This window comes from Nycticebus coucang, chromosome 22 (genome assembly GCF_027406575.1).
Source record: "Nycticebus coucang isolate mNycCou1 chromosome 22, mNycCou1.pri, whole genome shotgun sequence".
Lineage (NCBI taxonomy): Eukaryota > Metazoa > Chordata > Mammalia > Primates > Lorisidae > Nycticebus > Nycticebus coucang.
This window is the reverse complement of record NC_069801.1, coordinates 38,283,563-38,303,547: the sequence shown is the minus strand read 5'-3', so window position 1 is coordinate 38,303,547 and position 19,985 is coordinate 38,283,563. Positions and strand designations below refer to the sequence as shown.

At 43.1% G+C, this 19,985-nt stretch overlaps 1 protein-coding gene and 1 pseudogene across 1 annotated transcript; one reads left to right on the top strand and one right to left on the bottom strand.

The window, feature by feature from the left end:
• Positions 1 to 757: 757 nt before the first annotated feature.
• On the bottom strand, positions 758 to 1,729 carry LOC128574699 (histone H1.10-like). The gene is made up of 2 exons (XM_053575549.1): positions 1,019 to 1,729; positions 758 to 880 (listed from the first exon to the last, which is right to left on the bottom strand). The coding sequence occupies exons 1-2, from the start codon at positions 1,727 to 1,729 to the stop codon at positions 758 to 760; spliced, it is 834 nt and encodes a 277-aa protein (XP_053431524.1).
• Positions 1,730 to 11,932: 10,203 nt separating this feature from the next.
• The window catches only part of LOC128574698 (PRELI domain containing protein 3B-like), a 30,456-nt pseudogene continuing 22,403 nt past the window's right edge, over positions 11,933 to 19,985 (top strand).

Here is a 19,985-nt window from a genome sequence, read left to right as displayed (position 1 = left end):
TTAACAAATGCATCATAAAGTCACTGCAAATGGAATTTTATCTTCCTATTTCACAGGTCCTATATGTTGACCAAGGTAGCCAGTTTCCAGCTACTGTATTAGCTAAAATCATGTCAACTCGCCTTTCCCTGCCTCAATGGCACACATGTGGGAATTTATGCAACAGGGATGAAATGTTCGGTAGATGTCTGTTAAATCCAAATATTGGATGGTTAGGTTTAAATCTAAAAATTCTTTGATCAGCTTCTAATTGTAGGATCTATCTATCACTGCCAAAGGAATGACTATTCCAAAATCTCTGACTATTATGGAGCTAGAGGATATCAAGTTGCTCATGTCTGTTATAGTTTCACTTATAAATTGAGTCGCATTTTGGTTGGTTGCATAAATATTAATAATTGAAATCTAATCATATTGAGTATTACCCTTAAGAAATATGAAGTCAACATTCTTATCCTTCCTTACTTTTGTTGGTTTAAAGCCTACTGTATTGGCAAATAGAATCGCAACACCTGCTTTTTTCTGATTTTCATTTGCCTGAAATATGGATGACCAACCTTTCACCCTGAGTCTATATTTATCTTTTAAGGTAAGATGAGATTCTTTTTTTTTTTAAAGGTTTAAAAGATTTATTGTCCCTCCCCACCCCACCCCACAAAGGCCAATGGAATGAAGGGAAGTGCCATGCAGCCCTGAGCTTGGAGTGATTGTCGCCCACCCAAAAGCAGAGAGTGGGGAATCAGGAAGGGATGCGCGGTCACCGACCACCTGGTGAGCTGACACTGCCTCGGCCATTGGCGCCCAGGGGCCGGTAACCATGAGGACGTCCATTGTCAAGGACGAGAGACAATAGAGGCATCGCCAGGGCTGTTTCAAAAATCTAAAGCAAACAATGAAAAACGCTACATCGTTGGGGGAGGGGAAGGAAAAAAGGGATGGCGGAGACCAGTGGCCCCTCCCTGCGGCTCAGAGCAGGCGCGGTGGCACGGGCCGGGGAAGCCATACAAAACCTACGTACACTTGAGGTAGAAAAAACTGAACACCGAAAAGACCTCAGGGGCCCATGCTGGGTGATCCAACTGGGCTGGCACGCACACTTGCGGCCCTTGGGCACTTTGGGGACGCTGAGCTTGGCCACCTTCTTCACCTTCTTGCCTCCAGGGGCCGCTGCCTTCTTGGCCTTGCTGCTTTTGTCCTTCTTGGAGGCACCACCCTTCTTGCGCACGTGCTTCTCCACTTTCTGGCTCTTGGCGGGCTTCTTGTCTGTACGCTGGGGCCCAGCCGCGCCCGGGGCCGCGTTCTTGGCCTTGTGTGTGGCCGGAGCCAGGGCGGTGGCTGCCGCTGTGGTCCCGCGCCACTCCCTGCCACCCTCCAGCTTCTTGCGGTTGAGCTTGAAGGAGCCGTTGGCTCCGGCACTCTTCACCTGCAGGAGCGTGTTGTTCTGCACCAGCGCCTTGATCGAAAACTTGAGGTAGGTGCGCCCATTCTGCTGGTCGAACCACGGCACCTTGGCCTCTGTGTAGATCTTGGCCAGGGACGAGCTGTTATGCTCGCCCAGTCTGCAGATCGTCTCCACCACTAGCTGGCTGTACTTGCCCGGCTGGTTCTTCTTCTTGTTCTTTCTCTTCTTGGACGGGGACAGCGCGGCCGAGTTGCTGGCTCTGGTCGCCTTCTTGGCCGCCAGCTTGGCAGTCATCAGCAGTAGGGCCTCCTTGAACTCCACAGACATGGTGGCGATCGGGTTGGTGGAGGGTGGTGCGCGGAAGCCGGGAGGCCGTGCCGGGAAGAGGAAGGCGAGAGGCCGAGGGGGTGCCTGGGTACTGGGGGCTCGTGGCGGCTCCAGGCGGGAGCGGCCATGGCTGGGTCTAGGGCCAGGCAGCAGGGCTGGGGCGGAGACCAGGCCAGGGTAGAGCAGAGCTGGGGGCCTGGGGCTGGGGGCTCGAGCTGGAGCGCGGTGGCACCGGGCTCAACTCGCGCCGCTGTCGTCGCTGCCGCCACCGCCACCTCCAAAGATTTCTGGGTTTGCGCGCTGCGCTCTCAAGATGAGATTCTTGTATGCAGCACATATCTGGCCTGAATTTTTGTATCCAGTCAGCCAAACTGTGCCTCTTTAGAGGACAGTTTAAGCCATTCACATTAGTGGAGAATATTGTTAAGCCTGGTAAAAGTTTGGGTATTGAGTTTTTTGAAATTGCTGTGGACATTTTTAATCCGTTTGCCCCTGTGGAAGTTGGAGTTTGATCAAAGGTTTCTGAGTGAGTTTACTTTTTTGGTAAAGTATTGTACTTGTCATTATGGAGGATAGGTCTGAGAATATCCTGAAAGCTGGTTTGATTATGGCAAATTTCTTCAACATGTGAATATCATTAAATTATTTAATTTCACATTATAATTGAAAGTCAGTTTATCTGGATATAGGATCCTGAGTTGAAAGTTATTTGTATTAGGAGATTAAAAGTTGATGACCACCATCTTCTAGCTTGAAAGTTTTCAGCAGAGAGATCTGCAGTCATTATAATATTTTTCCCTTTGTGGGTTATGTTTTTATTATGTCTACCTGCTTTCAGAATTTTGTCCTTCATATTAACTTTAGTGAAGTTAATATGATGTGTCTGGGGTATGTCTTATTCGGGTTGAGTTGTGCTGGGGTTCTGAAACTGTCTGCTATCTGAATTTCAGAATCTCTAGGCATATCTGGAAAATTCTCTTTCATAATTTCATGGAGAAGAGACTCTGTGCCTTGTGAAGCCACTTCGTCGCTTTCAGGGATTCCTATGAAGCGAATATTAGCCTTCTTCAAATTATTCTAGAGCTCTGTGAGAGAATGATCTGTTTTTGCTCTCCATTTTTCTTCCTCTTTGAGAATTTGGGAGCATTCAAAATCATTGACTTCAATGTCAGAAATCCTTTCTTCTGCTTGCTCCACTCTGTTACTGAGGGATTCTAGTGTGTTTTTCAGATCTTTGAGGCCTCCAAATTCTAGCTTCAATGTGTCAAAATCTTTGTGTGATTTTGTCTTTAAATTCATTAAATTCTTGAGACAACTTTTGAATTGCTCCTCAAATTTCTAATTCCAACTTTTCCTCCATTCTATTAATCTTGTTTGCAATCCAAAATGTGAATTCTATTTCTGACATCTTGTCCATATATTTGTGCATGCGATCTTCAGTTACATCTGCCATATCTTTCTGGGAGGGGAGGGTTATATACTCTGGTTATTCATGTTACCAGAGATTTTTGGCTGATTCTGCCACATGATTATTTAACCCCATTTGACTAGATGCGTGGATAGAGAAAAATTGGGTTCAGGGCTCCAAGAGTGGTGATTAACCCGCCCTTGGCCACAAAGCTGGGACTGGTGTCTGTACCTTTTCCCTTGGAGCTTTGTCAAGGACCCATACAGTGCTAAGGCCTGAGGAACTGGTGAACTGGTTGGTGTGGTGGGGCTAAGTGGCTCTGCCTTGTTTTCAGCTGGTCTCTGTCTCACCCTAGTGAATTAGTTACTCTGGGTTGAAGTCTCAGCTGTGGACAAATACCAGCAATTAAGTCACCCCACCCCCCACAGGCAACAATTGGAAAAGGAAAATCATATTTTCCTACAAAAACACACCTAGATTACCAATTGGATAATCCTTGGGCGATTGTCCCAGTTTAAGAGGTCCAAATTAATTGTCTCAGTCAGCACCTGTCTCAGGTGGGAGAGTTTAAAACATCTCTGGCAACTAGATTGCAGGGGTCTGCTGACAAAGCAACTCAAATATGACTTTCTCCGGTGCTCCATGAGGTCAGAAGGACCCACCCAGCAAATTGATTAGTCTGGGAAGGTTGATGCCTCCTTCCCCACTTTCCACCTCTAAAACACCCAGTCACTGATAACCCTGCAGGGCTGTGACCCAGTTGTCTCCAATGAGCAGATACTCCAGGGGTTTGCACCTTCCTGAATCACAAGGAAATCTATGTCTCCTCAGCCAGGCCACTGCTCTCTGCCTCTGTCTCGTAGGGTGAGGTGAGGCCTGACAACCTCAGGCACTTGATGGAGGCTAGGGGTGTTCACTCAGTTCCAGCCATGCCCCTGATTGATGTTACTGACAGAACAGAACAACTTTGCAGGATTTTTTCTGTCCCTGCTAAATTCCCCTGCAGAAGAGAAGCTGTGTTGAGTTCACAGAACCTGCGCCTCAGGCCCTGTCTTTGCTGCTGCCTGGTAGTTTGTATTTGCAGCACGGTTAGCTGTCAGTTCTAGCCTCCTTCCCTCCTTTGTCTAGGTTGATGATCCCCTGGGGGCTAGGTGCGTCTTAGGCTCAGTAAAGCGGTCCTCTGGTTCAGCCCTGCCCTGGGAGTCAGCCAGCACTGTGCGTGCATTTTCTAATCCCCACGCTCCACACAGGCCAGTACTGCCTCAGGCAAACCCTTTCTCATGGGGCTTGCATTTCCCTCCCAGATCTGTTCCTCCAGTGGCTGCCACCAGAGAAGATGCCCAGCCTCCTCTGGTTGCCCAGAGAGACAGGGGTTGTGGCTCCAGAATATACAGGGGTTAGCCCTATTGTTGCCAAAAACATCTGCTGCTCTGATCCTTAGAGCACCACTGCTCCTATATGGTTCCCTCTCAGCTGACAGTCCTCTCCTTACTCCGATGCCACAGAATCGGAAATAAACCAGTACCAGTCCATGCCCTGCTCACACCTCTCGAGAAAATACCCAAGAATCTGGACTCCTGGGAGACAGGCTTCCAGACCTCATAGTGAGAGTGGAGTGGAGTTCTTGGAGCTCAGTATTACAGGTGGAGAATATATACAGATTTTTTTCCTGGCAGGAGAGCACCATGGCACCCTAGTAGGGGAAATAGGTCTAGTTTTTACAGGATCTCTCCCATGGGATATAACTGGAGGACTTTTGAACTCTGCTCCTTTGTTTATGGAGTACTTTGAGCCATTCTCATGTGGGAGGGGACTCCCATCTGCTTGGCGATGGATTTTGTATCTTTTGTTTATATCCATGTGGTCACAGCTTGCCTCAGCAGTGTTGATGTGCTTTCTTCAACTTTCTCTCTTGGCACGGCTCTAATGCACCAGGTTACTTGCTAAATTCTGACTTTTAACTCTCCTTCTGCACGGGAGCCTCTGTGGAAAGCTGGCTTCAGTCAGCCATCTTGCCTCCACCTCCCCTGCTTAGCTTATTGTTGGAGAATCTATTCAAGATCGCTAAAGGGGTGTTAAAATCTCAACTACTATGAAGCTGGAGGAAATAAAGTTGTTCATGTTTGTTAGAGTTTCTCTTATAAATTGAGGCACATTTTGGTTGGGTGCATAAATGTTAATAATTGAAATCTCATCATATTGTGTATTGCCCTTAACAAATATGTAATGACCCTTCTAATGTTTCCTTACTTTTGTTGGTTTAAAGCCTATTGTATCTGCAAGTAAAATTGCAACACCTGCTTTTTTCTGATTTCCATTTTCCTGGAATATAGATGACCATCCCTTCACCCTGAGTCTATATTTATCTTTTAAGGTAAGATGCGATTCTTGTATGCTGCAGATATCTGGCCTGAGTTATTGCCTCCAGTCAGCCAGCCTGTGCCTCTTTAGAGGACAATTTAAGCCATTCACACTGAGAATATTGATAATCCTGATAGAATTTTGGGTATCATGTTTTCAAAAGACCAGTGGACATTTTTAATTCTTTTGCCACTGTGGAAGTTGGAATTTGTTCAAAAGTTTCTGAGTAGTTTATTTTTGTGGTGGAGGATTGTGCTGGTATTTATAGAGGATAGGTCTGAGGATATCCTGGAGAGCTTGTTTAGTTATGGCAAATTTCTTCAACATATGAATTTAAATAAAGTCTTTAATTTGTCCATCATAAATGAAACTCAGTTTAGCTGGATACAGGATCCTTGGTTGAAAGTTATTTTGTTTTAGGAGATTGATAACCACCCTCTTCTAGCTTGAAAGTTTTCAGCAGAGAGATCTGCAGTCATTCTGATATTCTTTCCCTTGTAGGTTATGGCTTTTTTATGTCTGGGTGCCTTCGGGATTTTCTCCTTCTTATTAACTTTAGTGAAGTTAATTAAGATGTGCCTGGGGGATGTCTTATTCAGGTTGAGTCGTGCTAGGGTTCTGAAACTGTTTCCTATCTGTGTTTCAGGATCCCTTGGCATGTCTAGAAATTTCTCTTTCATTATCTCTTTAAGAAGAGTTTCTGTTCTTTGCAAAGCTTCTTCATCACCTTCAGGGATCCTTATAAGGTGAGTATTGATTTTCTTCTGATTATCACAGAGCTCTCTGACAGAATGATCTGTTTTTGCTGTCCACTTCTCTTCCTCTTTGAGTGTTTGGGATGATTCAAAAGGTTTGTCTTTGATGTTGGAAATGCTTTCTTCTGCCTGTTCCATACTGTTACTGAGGGATTCTACTGTATTTCTTATATCGTGTAAGGCTGCAACTTCTTTTATCAATGTGTCTAAACTTTTGGTGATTTTGTCTGAATTCATTGAATTCTTGAGACATCTTCTGAATTAATCCTACAACTTGTAACTCCATTTTTATTTCCATTCTGTTGGTCTTATTTGCAATCCAAATTCTTAATTCGATTTCGGACATCTCAGCCATCTATTTGTGAATGGGATCCTCTGGTTTGGATGGTTTGTCATTTCTTGGGGGAATTGAACTGTTCTTTATTCCACAGATTCCAACCCATGATTGTTTTTCACTGTTTAGCCAGATGCGCAGGTAAGATTAAATTGGATTGGAGACTTCTGGGATTGTGGTTGACCAGCCCTTCACCAAGGAACTGGGACTGGTAACTGCAGCTTTTCCTCTACAATTTTGCAAAGGACCTGTAGTACTACAGTCTGACCTTACAGGCCTGCTTCTTTTAGCGGGAGTAGGTGGCCCTGTCTTGTATTCAGCTGATCTCTATTGAGTCCTAGTGAATCAGTGACTCTGGGTTGCAATCTCACCTTTGGAGAAATACAAGTAACTAGGACATTCCTTCCCCCTCTGGTAATACCTGGAAGAGGACAATCAAACCTTTTCACTACAGCAAAATTGGAGTACCACCTTGGAGGATCCTCAGGTGATTTGTCTAGTTCAAGAATTCCAAACCAATTGACCCAAACAGCACCCACTTTCTATCTGGAGAGTTCAAAATGTCTCCAGCAACTAGATATCAGGAGACTACTGTAGCGCAAGTGTGGTTTGAGTGCCTCTGGTTTCTGAGGAGTCAGATAGGTCTGTCCAATAGGAGCTTTGGTGCCTCTTTCCCCACCTTGCTCATCCTTCACCACCAGACACTGGTCACCCCAGTCTCTGGTAGCCCCACTGGCAATCTCTGTTAACCCAGTCTCTGTGTCCCAGTTATGTCCAAAAGCAAATGTTCCAGGGATATGTGCCTGCCAGAGTCAAAGTATGAACACTGCCTGCTTCTCATGAATACCACAGTCTGTCACCATCCAGCAGGGGAAGCTGAATTCTGCCTGCCTCAGGTGCTCAATGGCAGCTGAAGAAAGTTCCACCTGAGCTCAATCTAAACTTGAGGATGTCCAGACAGCAAAAGAATTTCTCCCTCCGCTACTGCACTTTTGTTGCCACTGTTCTGCAGCTCTGGTATCCCTATCCCTAACCAGTTTTCTGGTTCCTTCTGGGAGGCCACAGAGTTGGGGAGATGACTCACCAGAATTAGACCCCAGAAAGATCACTCTATTAATGCTGATGTTGGATGGGAGATTCTGAGCCTCCACAGTGCAGAAACCCAAGCATCCACAGTGCAGAAACCCAAGCCTCTGTCAGCTGCTGAGATACACTTGACCTGGGCCAGGTCAGCCACCTTTCCCTCTATGTCTTTCTGTACAGTTACTGGATTCACCGATATAGTACAGCTATACTGCCTTTGTCTATGCAATTCCTGGTCTTAGCCAAGAAATGAAGACATTCTGTTTTCTGCAGGGGTTGAACTTCTAGACTGCCAGGCCAGGGGGTAGGATTAGACTGGAGGTTCAAGGTGGCAGGGAAAATATTTGTTCATACTTCCTACCAGATAAGGAAATTCCTGGACTCACAGCAGGGGCTATCTGGAGAAGGAGTCCCAACTTCCAGCAAGTTCCTCCAGTGGGGTGAGAAAGGAGAGCCTCAGTTCATCGCTCATTAGTAGAGATCACACAGCAAGCAAGCAATTCTCTTAGGGTAGGGGATGGTCACACAACCTCTTTGGGATGAGATCTATACCTGAAATTAGTTTCTTTGGAGTCGAGGCTTGCCTCAGCAGGGAAGACAAGCGATTATCTATCTCATCTCCCAGTTTGGCTCCCCTCCTTCACCTTTGTTGGTTTTTTTTTTTTTTTGGCGGTTATCTCTCCCTCTGGACTGGACCTTCTGTTAAGAGCTGGCTATAGTCAACCATCATCCCCCATTCTCCCTTATTCTTGTTGAATGTGAAAATTGGAGTTAGGGAAAGTAGCCAACCTGAGGATTTAGCAAAACACAAAACACACTGAAACCAAATGAGCGAATAAACAGATAAAAAGACTACCAGACATATAAGCTTACAGATGCACAGACAATCAGAAACACATAGACATACAGACAAAAAACAACTACAACAAAAATAATGATAATCATAAAAGAATTGAAAAATATATAAAAAACCCTCTAAAAATCTGACGTAGCACTCTCATCAACCATAAGAAGGGAAGAAGAGGAAGAGAGAAAGGAAGAAAAATAGTATTGATAAAAAAGTTAAAAAAGAAGAAAAAATTAAAAAAAACAATAAGTCCTCCAAGAAAAGGATGAAAAAAATAAAAGAAAAAAAAAGAAAAAAAGGGCACCACCAACAAAAATATTATTCTTGTATAATAATAAGAAAAAAAGAAAGAAGAAGAGAAGAAAAAAAGAAAGAAAAAAAGGCACCAACAACAGAAACATTATTCTTGTACAACTATACGTATGATGTAGGGATCAAGTTTAGTAGGAATATATTTATATTGCAATATACTTTCTGGACAACAGTTGGCACTGTGAGTGGTTTCCAGGCTTATACCTGATTCACAGTTTATATTGTTACCAGGGTAACTGTTGTACCTGGCCCATCACCATTTTTGAAGTTTCTATATATATCTGTTTGCTAACTGTTGCCTAACCTCGGCTGTTCTGTTCCAGATGGCACTCCTATCTGACCTCCAAACTTGTTGCAGGAGTCCACTCCTCACAAATCTTTCCACTCAGCTCCTATATTCTCCACAAACTGGGAACTGCTGTTGTCTGTGTGGGAGGGCTGGTTGACGCTGGTTCCCACTGCCTCTGCAGCCAAGCCCCGAGACCTTTCAGTCAGTTTCCGTGGCTCAGAATCTCACTTTTATCTGGTATATGTACACCATGGAATATTATGCAGCCTTAAAGAAAGATGAAGAATTTACCTCTTTCATGTATGGAGCTGGAACATATTCTTCTTAGTAAAGTATCTCAAGAATGGAAGAAAAAGTATCCAATGTACTTAGCCCTACTATGAAACGAATTTATGGCTTTCATATGAAAGCTATAACCCAGTTATAACCTAAGAATATGGGGAAGGGGAGAGGGAGGGGGAGGTTGGGTTGAAGGAAGGTGATTGGTGGGATTACACCTATGGTGCATTTTACAAGGGTACATGCGAAACTTAGTAAATCTAGAATATAAATGTCTTAGCACAATAACTAAGAAATGCTAACCAGTGTGATGAAAATACGTCAAATAGTCTATAAAACCAGTGTATGGTGCCCCATGATCACATTAATGTACATAGCTATGATTTAATAATAAAATAAAATAAATAAAGCAGAAAAGAAGACAAAAAAAGAATCTCATTTTTGAGTCCAGCAACCTGTGGGCCATAGTTTCCCACTACCCCATAGTTTGAGGACCCCTGACCTGGTGGACCCTTCACTTTCAGGATGGTGGGCTATTCATCATTGCCTCTCTTGGACAAACTCCTGTTTGATGGTCTGGCTCATTACCCTAGAAACAAGTGGGACGAGACAACTCTCTACCCACCTTGTTATCCAAATTTAGCTTCTGCTGACACTCTTTTTGCAGATGTCCAGGCTCCCCATAACTGAAGCACAGTCAATCAGGGGTCAGACACTGCCCTTGTCTGTCCTTCTCTGGACCAGGAGGATGGGCTGCAAAAGTGGCTTCTAACACTTGTACCTTTTGGCAATCATTCTCTGCTTCAACTATGTCCCAGTTGTTAAACTTTGAGATGGCTAAATTTAGAAACTCTTTAGGTTCTGTCTGTGGCCCTAACACCTGGCCTTATACTTTTCTGTGAATGTCAGAGTAAGATTGATTAATAAAATGAATACTTGACACAATTCTTCCTTCAGCTGCTTCAGGTTCTAGATTAATCTACTTTTGTTTATGGCGAATTTATTCAACTCGTGTATGTGATCAAAGTATTTAACTTCTTGTCATAAATGAAGCTCAATTTAGCTGGATACAGGATCCTGGAATGAAAGTTTTTCTGTTTTAGGAGATAGAAGGTTGATGACCATCCTCTTCTGGCTTGAAAAGTTTCAGCGGAAAAATCTGCAGTCATTCTAATATTCTTCCCCTTGTAGGTTATGATTTTCTTATGTCTGGCTGCTTGCAGGATTTTCTCCTTCATATTAACTTTGGAAAAGTTAATTATAATCTGTCTAGAAGATGCTTTATTTAGGTTGAGTCATGTTGGGGTTCTGAAACTGTCTGCTATCTGAATTTTAGTATCTCTTGCCATGCTTGGAAACTTCTCCTCAATTATCTCTGGGAGTAGAGTATCTGTGCCTTTCAGACCATCCTCTTCTCCTTCAGGGATTCCTATGAGGCAAATATTTGCTCTTTTGGAGTGTTTCCACAATTCTCTCAAGGAATGATCCATTTTTGCTCTCCACTTCTCTTCCTCTTTGAGTATTTGAAAGCATCCAAAAGCTTTGTCTTCAATGTCAGAGATTATTTCTTCTGCCTGGTCCATTCTGTTACTGAGGGATTCTACTGTATTTCTCAGATCTTTGAGGGCTGCAAGTTCTTGCCTCAATGTGTCAAAATCTTTGGTGATTTTGTCTTTGTATTTATTAAATTCTTGAGACAACTTTTGAATTGCTCTTTGAATTTCTAATTCCATCTTTTCCTCCATTTTGTTAATCTTACTTGCAATTCAAATTATGAATTCAATTTCTGATATCTCAACCATTTGTTTATGAATGGGATATTCTGTTGTGTCTCCTTTGTCATTCCTTGGGGGAGTTGATCTACTCTGACTATTCATGTTGCCAGAGTTTTTCCACTGATTCCACTCAATAAATATTTTTCACCATTTGGCTAGAGAAGCTGGCAAGGTGAAATTAAATTTAGGGCTCCTAGAGTTGTAATTAACCAGCCCTTTACCAAAGAACTGGGACTGGTGATTGTGGCTTTTTCCTTGGAGCTTTACAAAGGTCTCATTTACAACTACTGCCTGAAACTCTGGGCACCTGCTTGGTGTGGTGGGGCTAGGTAGCACTGACCCATATTCAGCTAGTCTCTGTCCAATTCTAGTAAATCAGTGGCTTTGGGCTGAAATCTCAGCTGTGGAGATATATAAGCAACTAAGACACACTCTCCCCCCACATCATCACCACAGGTGACAATTGGAAGGAGAGAATCCCACATTCCCACAATAATACAACCAGGGTACAACCTTGGTGGGTCCCTGGGTGATTGGCCCAAGTCAAGAGTTCCAAACCAATTGTCCCAGTCGACACAAACACTGATCAGTTGGGAGAGTTCAAAAGGTCTTCAACATCTAGGAAGAGGAGGCCCACTGGACGCTCCATTTGACCCTGGTGGAAGTGACTGTGGAGCTACCACCACTGTCAAGGGTGGTATTGCCACTGTTGGGGGTGGTGCCACGGGTCTGAGGTACTGCTGTGTGCAGGTCTTAGGAAATGGCGGGGAGCTGGAGGGCATTGCCACCAGTTGCAAGGGTCACAGGAGCTTGCGGGGAACCAGAGGCTAGAGCTGCTGACCCCTGGCCTCAGGCGCAGAAGCCAGGTGGGAAGCCAGAGGGTGGAGTTGCAGTCCTGGGGCCCCTCAGGGGTCACAGGGGCCAGCTGTGGGAAGACACAGGTCTCAGGAGCAAGGTGGGAGTTGCCAGGTCTTGGGTCACAGAAGCTGGGCAGGAGTCGCCAGCCGCAGGCCATGAGTCTCAGGAGCCTGGCGGGGAGCTAAGCTGCCCACCACAGGCTGCCAAGCTTGGGAGCTGGTGGGCCACGGTTCCCTGTGGTCAGTATCATGGGACCTGAGCTATGCTCTTTCCAACACAGGGCAAGTCTCTCTTCCCTTTGTGACTCTCTGCCTGTAATAAAGTTACAGTTTCAGTGCAACTGTCCCACAGCTCATAAGGTGCCCCACCCTAGCAAACAATCCGGATTTTGCATGGGGTAGTCTTCCAGAGCACCAGGAGAAGTGGAAGAGGTGGATTGGGAGTTTAGGAAGGTAGGGAGATTATTAGATCAACATTTGGCCCAGGCAAGAGACTGCCTGGGCTTGCAGAGGTATCTCTCCATGGGGGAGTCCCAGCCCTTAGTTGTTCTCTCCTCTTTGGTGAAACAAAAGGTCCTCTTTTTTCTATTTCTCTCAAGCCACTGTCCTGGAGGGGAGGGGAACGATTTCCATCCTCTTGGGGACGTCCTTCCTTGGAGTCCTATCTTGTCGCAGCAGGGGTGATGTGAACCTATTGATCCTTGATCTTCCACTTTATTGAGTTATTTCCAGCCATTATTTCTCCCTCTAGACTGGAGCCTCTGCCAAAAGCTGGATTTAGTCAGCCATCTTGCCTCCCTCCCCTCCTAGATTAGTCTGCTTTTGGATTGCTTCCACCAGCCTTCCCCTCAATGTGGCTTCCCCTTGCTATGTGTCACCTCAATCAGCTTAGAACAGTACCTGGACTTAATCTGGATATCTCTCATTCCCTCTGTAGGACAAGTTTGGAAATAGACTCTCATCCAGTATATCTAATTTGTCCTACCTGGTAGTTCTTACTGGCACTGGGGGTTAGAACTTCTTGTGCTCCAGGTGAGAGATTCTGATTATTGGAGGCTGCTGGTAGGATCACCATGAAGCCTGTGTAACTGTATGCTGTTTATCATCAGTTGTACCAGACAGGAGAACAGTGTCATACTATCCTTCCAGAATAAATAAAAATGTTAGCCAGGTGATGAAAAATGTTAGCCAGGTGATGAAATTCCTTTATAAATATTCAAGTTTCTGAGTGAAATTCCCAACCTGAATCATAGATGTTTTCAACTCTGCTGTGGTAAAAAATTAATACATCCTCAGTAGGAGAAACAAGGAAACTTGAAACATAAGAGAACTATAAAAAATATTTTAAAATGTTCTTTCAGCATATGGAAACAATTATAGCCCTTTGAACAATCTTTGCCTAACTTGGATAAAATTTTCAAGTAAGAGAGGGGATAGTGGTGGTAGTGAAAACGGATTTCACATGGACATAGTTACAGGAACAGGAGCTAATATTACATCTCCATTTCTTCTCTTTGCTTATTTCACAGAATAACTCTTAATTCTGGAAACAGAGATAATTTTCCTGGTTGTCTGGCCCTCCCCTAGACCTAAGGGAGGGACCTGCAATGTCATAAAGGCCACTGAGTGAATCCAGAAGAGTCATATAAAATCCAGAGGAGTTCTGGACACATACCAGGTACTCATTTTGAGGAACTTTGGATTCAAGAGAAAAGCATGACAAAAAGTCTTCCCCCAATTTCCCATTCTTGGATCCATCCACTACCTCTTCCTGTTCCTTCACACTGTCCCCTAAACCACCTTCCTGCTCTTTGTCCTCAGCATCCCCAACATCAACCTTCTCCCCTGAAACATGCAGCTCCTTCTGTTTTCATGACCACCATGATTCCCATTCTTACTAGTGTCCCCCATTCCCTCTATACTGTCTAGGAGCTCTACAAGCCCAACAAATTCTTTGTCCCTCACTGATGGCCCCTCTGCTGTCCCCTGACTATCTGGCTCCCCTTCCTCACTCCTCCCAATTCTATTCCTCTACTGCTCCTCCTAGGCCCCTGGACTGTAGTCTAAGCTCACCATCCAGTCACCCTAGGCCACACCTGCCAAATCACACGTCTCCATCTGGGTATATGGAGTCTCCAGGACTGACACAGTTAGGAGCAGCCAGGAATCTCCTGCAATGTTGATTCCCAGCCTGAACTGGTGGGCTTATGACAGTCAAGGGGAAAACAAAAAACACTCAGCCTGGATGAGTCACAGGCCCCTTGTCCACCACCAGCTCCTTGCTTGTCTCACTTCTATCTGTGTTGGGACCCTACCCCAGTGTCAATCTTCAGATGCCAGGAAGAGGATTACAATTCACTTTCTAGTCAGTCTGGTCCATTCCTGCATGAACCTCTGCACATTTGACTGACCTCTCCATGGGACGTGGTCTGTGACCACTCAGCAAATTTTGAGAAGGTAGTGGAGAGTGAGGAATTTAAACAGTACCAACTGTTGTCAAGGATGGCAGGAGCTGAGATAAAATGAGTCAGGAGAGGGCAGGTCCTGAGCACTCACACAGGGGTCAGGTCCTGCTACAGACAAATGAGTACTCAGGATGGTTTTTCTTTGTACTTTTTGTTCTGCTTCCTCCAAGACTCCATTTGTCTTCATCCTAGGATTCTAGAAACATGCCAGGGACTCTCCTGCGAAACAAGGGTGGAACATCCCAACCAGATGATAATGGCAGAAAACACACTGACACGAATGGACACTTTCTTTGAGACAAACCTAGAATGGCAGAAGAATAGAGATAGGGCAGTTTTTTCAATAAATTGTTCCTGGGTCAATTGGATACTTTTTTGAAAATGTAATAAGCTGCATACCTACATCACACTACATCCCAAAATAAATTTTGCATGGAATGTTGATGTAAATCTGAAAGGGTAAATTCAAGAAATCTAGAAGTAGTGTGCCCTTTGTACAGCTAATGAGCACATGAGATGTTTGATGAAGGGTGCAACCGATTTGAAACAGTATGAAAAATGAGTGTATAATCTCTCTATTTTTTACATTGGAACTTGGAAATGAAAAAAATGGGGTACATTGAGTTCAATAAAGCATTATCAATATTAGTTTTTCATTAGTAATTGTTCCCTTTTAATGTGCATCTGATTTACCTTAGGAGAGGTTACTGACTCCTTCCAAATTCTTTTTTAGGAAATGATTGATGAAGGTGAGGTCTATGATATGACCATGACCTGCTTGGTCTTCCACTTACTGGCCAGTCTCTTCCTGGGGTCTCCCAGGATAGTTCTAGTAACTAGGCTGGGTCCTGAGAAGTCAGGCAGGTGCATGGAGCACCAGAAGGGAGTGGGACATGAAATACAAACCCTAGAGGTGGGAGCAGGGCAGGATGTATCCAGGCAGGGGACTGGGGGATCCCTTGTGATGTAACTCAGCAGGGTCCAAATGTAGGAACCTGTTGTCTCCAGACTGAGGAGGCCAGCCCTAGGACAGCCACCTGAGGGTGCAGAGAGAGGGGACAGACATGCAGCACCATCACCAAGGTGGAACACCATAAGGGAGGACCCTAGATGAGATTCTCCAGAAACCAGTCTTCTGGAAACAGTACCTCAAAAAGCTCCATGCACATGTTCACATAAATCCCCGTCTCAGGGGTGAAGGGCAGAAGAATTGGTAGGGCAAGAGCTTGAGGGCACCCCTAAGAAGGACCTCTGAGGGCTCTGGGCTGGTGTGGAGTCCCAGGTAAGGAGAAGAGATTTCTGACACCATCCCACAGACCTCAGACCCAGGACTTGGGGGGAGGGATGCTCACTAAGTTTAACTCATGCAGCAGATGAGGTCCCTGCCCAGTTTAATTCCTCCACTCCCACGGCTGATGTGTGTCCTTAACAACTCTTTTGGATACTACTCTGGATCAGCCACTGCTCCGGGATCACACACAAGCTCCTTTCTCCCCTGCCATTTCAATATGAAAGAATTTTCTAAATACATCATGTCATTTCCACCCCTTTACTAAAGAAACATTGTTCCTTCTTATTGAATGTCCTCCCAACTCCTCAGCCTAATTCACAGTGTGGGGCAGGTCAATGACTATGTAGCGAATTTGTCCAGTGAATACATTACTTATAAATAATGGGATTTAAACTGGAACCCTTTATTATTATTATTATATAATTATTAAATTATTATTAAATAATAATACAATTTTAATAATTATTAAAAATAAAATCATAGCTGTGTACATTAATGTGATCATGGGGCACCATACACTAGTTTTATACACATTTGACACATTTTCACCATACTGGTTAACATAGCCATCCTCGCATTTTCTTGAGTTATTGTGTTAAGACATTTATATTCTACATTTACAATGTCTCACATGTACTTTACTAAGTCTCACATGTAACCTTGTAAGATGAACTGCAGCTGTAATCTCACCAATCACCCTCCCTCCGCCAATCCTCCCCCTTCCCTCCCCTCCCTCTAACCCTTCTCCATATTCTTAGGTTATAACTGGGTTATAGCTTTCATATGAAAGCCATAAATTAGTTTCATAGTAGGGCTGATTACATTGGTACTTTTTCTTCCATTCTTGAGATACTTTACTAAGAAGAATATGTTCCAGCTCCATCCATGTAAACATGAAAGAGGTAAAGTCTCCATCTTTCTTTAAGGCTGCATAATATTCCATGGTGTACGTATACCACAATATTAATCCATTCGTGGATCAATGAGCACTTGGGCTTTTTCCATGACTTAGCAATTATGAATTGGGCTGCAAAAAACATTCTGGTACAAATATCTTTGTTATAATGTGATTTTTGGTCTTCTGGGTATATACCTAGTAGAGGAATTATAGGATTGAATGGCAAATCTATTTTTAGATCTCTAAGTGTTCTCCAAACTTATTTCCAAAAGGAATGTATTAATTTGCATTCCCACCAGCAGTGTACAAGTGTTCCCTTTTCTGCACATCCACACCAACATCTCTGGTCTTGGGATTTTGTGATATGGGCGAACTTACTGGAGTTAGATGATATCTCAAAGTAGTTTTGATTTGCATTTCTCTGATGATTAAAGATGATGAGCATTTTTTCATATATCTATAGGCCATCCACCTATCTTCTTCACAGAATTTTCTCTTCAAGTCCCTTGCCCAGCCTGACATGGGATCACTTGTTCTTTTCTTGCTTACATGTTTGAGTTCTCTGTGGATTCTGGTTATTAAACCTTTGTTGGAGATATAACCTGCAAATATCTTCTCCCATTCTGAGGGCTGTCTGCTTGCTTTACTTACTGTATTCTTGGCTCTGCAGAAGCATTTTAGTTTGATCAGGTCCCAGTAGCATATTTTTGAAGATGCTTCACTTGCCCTGGGGGTCTTCCTCATAAAAAACTCACCCAACCCAATTTCTTCAAGGGTTTTCCCTGCACTCTCTTCTAGTATTTTTATAGTTTCATGTCATAAGTTTAAATCTTTTTCCAGTGAGATTCTATCTTAGTTAATGGTGAAAGGTGTGGGTCCAGTTTTAGTCTTCTACAGGTTGCCAGCCAGTTCACCCAGCAGCATTTGTTAAATACAGAATCTTTTCCCCAGTAAACGTTTTTAATTGGCTTGTCAAAGATCAAATAACGGTAAGTAGCTGGATTCATCTCTTAGTTCTCTATTCTGTTCCAGAAATCTACTTCCCTGTTTTTGTGCCAGTACCATGCTGTTTTGATCCCCATCAATTTATAGTATAGTATGAGGTCTGGTAGCGGGATTCCTCCTGCTTTGTTTTTATTTCTGAGTAATGTCTTGGCGATTCGAGGTTTTTTTTCTGATTCCGTATAAAATGAAGTATTATTTTTTCCAGATCTTTAAAGTATGACATTGGAGCTTTAACAGGGATTGCATTAAAATTATACACTGCTTTGGTTACTATGAACATTTTAACAATGTTGATTCTTCCCAGACATGAGCATTTCTTAACATTTTTCCATTTGTTTTTTCATTTATTAACATTTTCAGCCATTTCTTTTCTTAGAGTTTCATATTTCTCTTTATAGAGATATTTCACGTCCCAAATATTTCATCTTCTTTGCCACTAATGTGAACGGAATAGAGTCCTTAAGTGTTTTTTCAGCGTGACTATTATTGGTGTATATAAAGGCTACCGTTTTATGAATGTTGATTTTGTAACCTGAGATGCTGCTGTATTCCTTGATCACTTCTAAGAGTTTTGTAGTAGAATCCCTGGTGTTTTCCAGATATACAATCATATCATCTGCAAAGAGCGAAAGTTTGATCTCTTCTGACCCTATATGGATACCCTTGATCACCTTTTCTTCCCCAATTGTGGTAGCTAAAACTTCCATTACAATGTTAAGGAGTAGTGGAGACAATGGGCAGCCTTGTCTGGTTCCTGATCTGAGTGGAAATGATTTCAATTTAACTCCATTCAATATGATATTGGCTGTGGGTTTGCTATAGATGGCCTCTATCAGTTTAAGAAATGTCCCTTCTATACCAATTTTCTTAAGTGTTCTGACCATGAAGGGTTACTGGATATTATCAAAAGCTTTTTCTGCATCAATTGAGAGAATCGTATGGTTTTTGTTTATTAATTTGTTTATGTGCTGAATTATACTTATAGATTTATGTATATTGAACCAGCTTTGAGACCCTGGGATAAAGCCAACTTGGTCATGATGTATAATTTGTTTGATGGATTGCTGGATTCTGGTTTTTAGGATCTTGTTGAATATTTTTGCATCAATATTCATTAGTGATACTGGTCTATAATTTTCTTTTCTTGTTGGGTCTTTTGGGAATCAGGTTGATGTTTGTTTCACAGAACATGTTGGGTAGTCTTCCTTCTTTTTCTACATTTTGGAACAGGTTGAGTTATATAGGTACTAGTTCCTCTTTAAAGGTTTGGTAGAATTCTGATGTGAAGCCATCTTCTCCTGGGCTTTTCTTTTTAGGGATATTTTATATGGTTGATGCTATTTCCGAACTTGATATTGGCCCGTTTTACATTTCCACTTGTTTCTGGCTAGGTTTTGAAAGGTGACATGCTTCAAGTATTGGTCAATTTCCTTCAGATTTTCATATTTCTGAGAATAAAATTTCTTGTAATATTCATTAAAGATTTTTTGAATTTCTGAGGAGTCTCTTGTTATTTCATCTTTGTTGATTCTGGTTGATGAAATTTGAGATTTTACTCTTTTTTTCCTGGTTAGGTTAGCCAAGAGTTTATGTATTTTATTGATCTTTTCTTTTTTTTTTTTTTATTGTTGGGGATTCATTGAGGGTACAATAAGCCAGTTACACTGATTGCAATTGTTAGGTAAAGTCCCTCTTGCAATCATGTCTTGCCCCCATAAAGTGTGACACACACTAAGGCCCCACCCTCCTCCCTCCATCCCTCTTTCTGCTTCCCCCCCCATAAACTTAATTGTCATTAATTGTCCTCAAATCAAGATTGAGTACATAGGATTCATGCTTCTCCATTTTTGTGATGCTTTACTAAGAATAATGTCTTCCACTTCCATCCAGGTTAATACGAAGGATGTAAAGTCTCCATTTTTTTTAATAGCTGAATAGTATTCCGTGGTATACATATACCACAGCTTGTTAATCCATTCCTGGGTTGGTGGGCATTTAGGCTGTTTCCACATTTTGGCAATGGTAAATTGAGCTGCCATAAACAGTCTAGTACAAGTGTCCTTATGATAAAAGGATTTTTTTCCTTCTGGGTAGATGCCCAGTAATGGGATTGCAGGATCGAATGGGAGGTCTAGGTTGAGTGCTTTGAGGTTTCTCCATACTTCCTTCCAGAAAGGTTGTACTAGTTTGCAGTCCCACCAGCAGTGTAAAAGTGGTCCCTTCTCTCCACATCCACGCCAGCATCTGCAGTTTTGAGATTTTGAGATGTGGGCCATTCTCACTGGGGTTAGATGATA

Coding starts and splice junctions, on each gene's coding strand:
- LOC128574699 (XM_053575549.1), bottom strand. CDS start 1,729: ATGTCTGTGGAGTTCAAGGAGGCCCTACTGCTGATGACTGCCAAGCTG. Junction 881..1,018: donor CAGTTTTTTCTACCTCAAGT/GTACGTAGGTTT, acceptor TGTTTGCTTTAG/ATTTTTGAAACAGCCCTGGC.